At 40.9% G+C, this 6,000-nt stretch overlaps 1 protein-coding gene across 1 annotated transcript; it reads left to right on the top strand.

Moving 5' to 3' along the window:
* The first annotated feature begins 273 nt into the window (after positions 1-273).
* On the top strand, positions 274-5,318 carry LOC110212707 (arylamine N-acetyltransferase 1-like). The gene is given in 3 exon segments (XM_020992715.2): positions 274-547; positions 3,446-3,925; positions 3,928-5,318. Coding segments are annotated over 2 exon segments (867 nt in total). The 5' UTR covers positions 274-547; positions 3,446-3,450; the 3' UTR covers positions 4,320-5,318.
* The last annotated feature ends 682 nt before the right edge of the window (positions 5,319-6,000 follow it).

The raw sequence follows: 6,000 nt of genomic DNA, 5'->3' as shown, positions 1-6,000 counted from the left end.
TGGTTTCTTGATTTTGTGCTGTTTTGTAATCCCTACTTGCTCTGTGTGTGTGTAAGCCTCACCGCCTCCACAAGATGGTTACTTCTTGGGGGAAGGAGCTGGGGTCATAATTCTCTGCCTCTTGTAGGACAGACCAACCAATGAACAGGTACTGGCTGGGCATGATTGAATAGAGATGTAAACTGAGAGAGGTGAGTGAAAGCCCAAAACTACATGTCCCAGAAACCTCAGGGTGTGGAAGGAAACGCCCTAGAAATAAGTAGACTCCATAGCCAATGAGGACCAAGAGTCCATAGCCTCGGGCAGGAGAACAGGGAAGGAGGGTGAAGCTCAACAATAACACGCTTCAGAGCTGTGTCTGGAAGCCAGTAAGTGTCTGAAGATCTGCTAATTCAGGCTGGGAAGAAGCCCTGGTCAGCCCTTGCCTGGCTTACCTGGTGTAAGTGCTGCAACTCACCACTTCTCACCCCCACGGGCTGCTTTTAGTACAGGAACTGAAGGCTGCCCCATCCCCCAGCTCCTGCCCACAGGAAGTTCCTCTTTGCTGGTAAGTGTTCTTTTCATCAACTCTCCCTGAAGTTGCAACTTTCTCTTTAAGTCACTAGACTTTTTCAGAGCTTTTCCTTCTGTCTCAAAGCGAAGCCTGGGTCGAGATCAGACCCAGAACACCCTGGACATCAGTTGCCACTATTAGGCCGACTGTGCTCTTGGCATCCAAGTGAGATGGTGTTTCCCAGGAGTCTTCGGGAGATTTCACCCATACCAGCTTTAGTTATTAGTTTACAAGGCTGTTCAGAGAGTGCCCACTCATGACGTAGATCAGGGATTCTTACCCTTCTTTAGGATGTGGACTCCTTCAGCTGTCTGGTGAAGTCTATGACCCCCTTTCTCAGAGTAATGTTTTCAAGCACGTAAAATAAAATACATAGGGTCACAAAGGAAATCAATTATATTGAAATATATTTAGAATATAATGGACCCTAGATTAAGAACCTATGAGTACGTGGTACTTTGGTTGTGTTCTCAACTGGTCTAACCCATGTTATCCCTAGTCCAGGTGTTCTTAACTTTTATTGTGCCATACCTTTTGGTAGTCTGGTGAAGTTTATGGATCCCCTTTTAGAATCATGTTTTGTTGCCTACATTCATACTTGAAGGAACATCTAAATTTCAGTTAGAATTCAGTGAAAATAAATAGGTAATTTTTTTCCCCATCTGAGGTCACAGAAATTTATCATATATGCAGTTTGGAAGAGTGGAAAATGCTGGATTTAGGTCAGCACCTGGTTTGAATCCCATACCTGGACCTGGGCTTGAATCCTGGCCCTGCCATAGTGTGACCTTGAGCAAAAACTGGGTAAAATGAAGGGCCATTAAGGTTTGTTCTAAATCTGTGATTGGTGGTGCAGTGGATAAAGTGCTGGCTGTGAAGTCAGGAAGATTCATCTTCATGGGTTCAAATCTAGCCTCAGATACTTATTCGCTATGTGACCCTGGGCAAGTCCCTTAACACTGTTTGTCTCAGTTTCCTCAACTATAAAATGAGATGGAGAAGGAAATGGCAAACCACTCCAGTATCTTTGCCAAGAAAACTCCAAATGGGGTCACAAAGAATCAGATATGACTGAAAATCAACTGAAATTCAAATCTATGATCTTAGGATGTTCCACTCAATTATAACTTGTCTACAACAAAAAGAAAATGATTTAGTTATAAATAGTACCATAGTTACTTCAGTACTTAACAAGATTTGAGTTTATCACTGTGGATATGCCCTCTGCCAAAGAAGATTGAAGTCCTTCCATGCTTTAATCACCAGTACTTAGGAGACGTTATGGCCAAAATAAAATGCCAGTCTTTTGGGGTTGAGATTTACATTGATTCCTTTCCCATATTCAAATGCTAGATTTTTTTCTACCTTTTGTGATTAAAATTTAGAAAAAAGCCATCTATATCCATAACTGTTTAGGCCCAATGTCTCTTTCTCTCCAACTCACTCTTTCCCCTTGAAATCTGACTTCTCCCTCTCCCAATTCCACTGAAACTACTTTGCCAATGATTGCCAACAACCTGCTTGCCAACCTTTGTTTCAGCCCTCATCCCTCTTGAACTCTACAGCATTTGACACTATTAACTACCCTGATATCCTATGGGATATTCTTTCATCCTTTTGCTTAGAGTCAGAGTTCTTAACTTTTTTTGTGTCATGGATCCCTTTGGCAATCTGCTTCTCCAAGTAACATTTTAAATGCTTAAAATAACATCCATATGCTTACAAAGGAAAACAATCATATTGAAATGCAGTTATCAAGATATTTTTCCTGTCCAAGTTCATGGACTCTCTGAAATATATCCATGGACCTCTTGGGGTTCCATGGACCCTGAGGTTAAGAACCTTTGTCTTAGAGACCAAATTCTTGGGTCTCCTCTTTTATAATTGCTTCTTTTCTGTCTCCTTTACTAACTTCTCAAACTCTTCCCTTAAAGTGAGTGTTCCCCAAGCCTCTATCCTTAAGCCTCTTTTCTTTTGTCTTAAGATTTGACAATCTCGTTCACTTCCACAGTTGCAACTACTAATTTTACAGAAATATCTACTAAGTCTACATCCTCTGGCCCTGTACTCTCTCTCTCAAGCTCAAGACCAGCACCTCCAACTGTCTTCTGGACCTCTATCTTTAGATATCTCAAAGATTCTTCAAAGTCAAAATGTCCAAAGGCTTCACCTTTTGTTAATGGCAGCAGCATTCCACCAGTCTCCCATGTCTGACTGTTCTCTTTTTCCTTGACTTCTCAAGGAGAAGTCTCCTTGGCTTCTCTAGTTAGTTACCAAGTCCTGGCAATTCTACCTTTTCAATATCTCTTTCATCCACCATGTCAAGTGAAGTCAACCAATATTTATTAATAAGCACCTTTCCTGTGCCAGGCAATGTTCTAAGCCCTGGGGATATAAAGAAAGGAAACCAGACCAAACCAAACCAAAAAACCCTGTCCCTGCTCTCAAGGATAATGGAAGAGATATCATACAAACAACTATGTATAGACTAGTTATGTTCAGTATAGATTGGAGGTAATCATAGAGGGAAAAGCATTGGCATCAATGGAAATTATGAATGGCCTCACCTCTATTACCACCATAGTAACATGGAACCCTACTACCACACATTTAGGTTTCTACAGTAGCTAAAGTTGTCTCTCCACTGCCCTCCCCCCCTCCTCAATCTAATCCATATTTCACAGTGATGCCAAACTAAGCTTCTTCATGCATAAACTGATCCTCTCATTTCTCTGCCCAAAGTCTATTAGTGGCTACTTATTGTATACTGAGTAGAGCTCAGATTTCTTAGACTGGCTATCAAAGTCTCCACCACCTGGTGCTATCCTTGTTTCATACACACTACTCTCCTAGTATTCTACCATCAAGTGAAACTATACTGCTTTGTTACAGGGAACATGGACATCAGAGAATACTTTGCAAGGATTGGCTATAACCATTCCGGTGAGAAGTCGGACTTGGAGACTTTAATTGAAGTGATGCTGCATCATGTCCAAGCTGTGCCTTTTGAGAACTTGGACATTCACTGTGGAATACCCATATCACTGAGCTTAGAGGCTGTGTATGACAAGATTGTGAGGAGGAAGAGGGGTGGGTGGTGTCTAGAAGTCAATCACCTTCTCTTTTGGGTCTTGACCACAATGGGCTATGACACTACAATTTTAGGGGGATATGTTTACAATACCATAAAGAGGCAGTATAGCACTATGATTCACCTGCTCCTAAAGGTCACAATAGGTGAGAAGGCCTATATAGTGGATGGTGCGTTTGGCAGGTCTCATCAAATATGGCAGCCAATGGAACTGGTTTCTGGAAAGGACCAACCTCAGACTCCTTGCATCTTCCGCTTGAAAGAAGATAATGGAATCTGGTACTGGACCAACTAAGACGGAAACAATTCATTCCAAACCCAGAATTTCAAAACTCCGATCTCTTGGAAAAAAATGAATTCCGTCATATCTACTCTTTTACTCTCCAGCCACGAACAATAGAAGAATTTGAATCTGCAAATATCTACCTTCAGACTTCTCCTAAGTCTGTGTTTACAAGCAAGTCTTTCTGTTCTCTGCAGACAGTAGATGGAATTTACTGTTTAGTTGGCTGGACTCTTAGTCACAGAAGATTCAATTACAAGGAAAACATGGATTTGGTGGAGTTTAAGATTCTGGAGTATGAAGATATTGAGAAGATCCTGAAGGATATATTCAATATCTGCCTTGAGAAAAAGCTTGTCCCAAAGCATGGTGACAGATTTTTTACCATTTAGTAAGGGAAAATCTATAGAGTAGCAATTGGGGTTAGGAAATAGATGCACCATGACAGTGAAGTTTTCAACACATTATTTTACTGATAAATTTTGTATGTTATATTTTGAGGTTTAAAAACACTTCACAAAAAAAAACAACTAAAAAAAACCTAAAAAAAAGCTTCCCCACCTTGACTTCCGCAAAACAATTTCCCCAAAACAGTTAGGCAAAACTGCCTACTAGATTGGCATTGAGGTTTCAGAAACCTCACTACCAAAAGTGCATTGGGAAAATTTTAGTCCCTGGAATATCAGAGCCTTTTATTATTAATTCCTGAAATTTAGATGGACAGGAGAATCATATAATTTGGGAGTCAGAAGGAATCTCACTGGCCATCTAGCCCAACCCATACATGAAAAGAATCTCTATTATAACATCTCTGACAGTAGTTCAATCTCTGCTTGAAGACTTCTGAGGATGGGGTAACCACCACCTCTTCAGGTAGCCCATTCTACTTTTGAACCTCTGAAGGGGTGAGGTCACTGTCCAGTCAGGAGAGGCAGTGCCAGCTGGACATTCAAGTAGAGATGTTCGTCAGGCAGTTGGAAAAAGGGAGAAAAGTAGCAGGGTTGGGATTTCAACTGACTTCAAATCCAGTGCTCTTGACATTTGGCTATGAGGAGGCCATGGGTAACACTGAAGAAAACATAGGTAGCTCTTCTACAGAGCTTTGACCTCAACCTAAGATGAAGAAACTATCCTAGTTCACATATCTGAGTCATAGCAAAGCCAGGGTAAAAGACCTAGGCATTCCAAGTCCCAGTAAATCTCGAACTGTTTGTTCCATTTTATGATAATCATTGTGTTGTCCTCTGTTAGATCATATTTACTCACCTGCCATCTCAACATGTAAAAAAATAACCTGGGCTCCAAAATTAGTCCTTCCTGTCTCAGATTAAACAGTTCAATAGTTCGTGTTGAGCTGACTGTAGCACTAATACAGAGTGGTGAATAATTCATATATTTGAGGAGTGGTTTTTTTTGAGAGCTTTTTAATCCAAGGACTCTTAGGTTAGTGGAAGGTGTGTTGGGGATGTGTTCCACACCCTAGGGCTCTTTTTCCACAGCTACACATGATCTGATAGCTAATCCTGTGAAGAATTTCAGGGGGGCCAAGTTATTTCATCAGTCTACAATCTCTCCCATCACTTTTTGTCTGTGGCTGACTTGAATCAGACTTTTAGTTGGGAGGCAGCCTGTGATACTGTAGTGTTGAACTTGGAGTCTGAGTTTGAAACCTGCCTCAGACACTTTGTAATTACATCTGGGTGTTACTTTACTTCTTGGGCTCAGTTTCCTAATCTATAACATGGAGAAGATAATAGCACACACACATACACACACACACATACACACACACATATATTTTGCAATAAATATTTTACATAAATTATGTTTCTCTGAGAATGACAATTAGGGACTTCAAGGGGAAGAGCCAAGATTGTGGACAAAGGAAGTACTCATCCAAATTCTCCCAACGTTTTCAAACAAATCCTCAAAGGGGGAAAATTATTTAGGAATAAGTCCAACAAGAATTTCTGGAAGAGCTTAAAAATTATTTTCAAAATCAAATTGGTGAGGTCTAGAGGTTTAGGGGTGCTGGACCCCCAAAATCATGACACATGGGTACTGCCCGAAAGA

The sequence above is a fragment of the Phascolarctos cinereus genome, unplaced genomic scaffold, assembly GCF_003287225.1.
Source record: "Phascolarctos cinereus isolate Bilbo 61053 unplaced genomic scaffold, phaCin_HiC Scaffold_2;HRSCAF=192, whole genome shotgun sequence".
NCBI classification, from domain to species: domain Eukaryota; kingdom Metazoa; phylum Chordata; class Mammalia; order Diprotodontia; family Phascolarctidae; genus Phascolarctos; species Phascolarctos cinereus.
The sequence above is the reverse complement of the archived record's forward strand: the minus strand, read 5'-3'. Positions and strand labels throughout refer to the sequence as shown.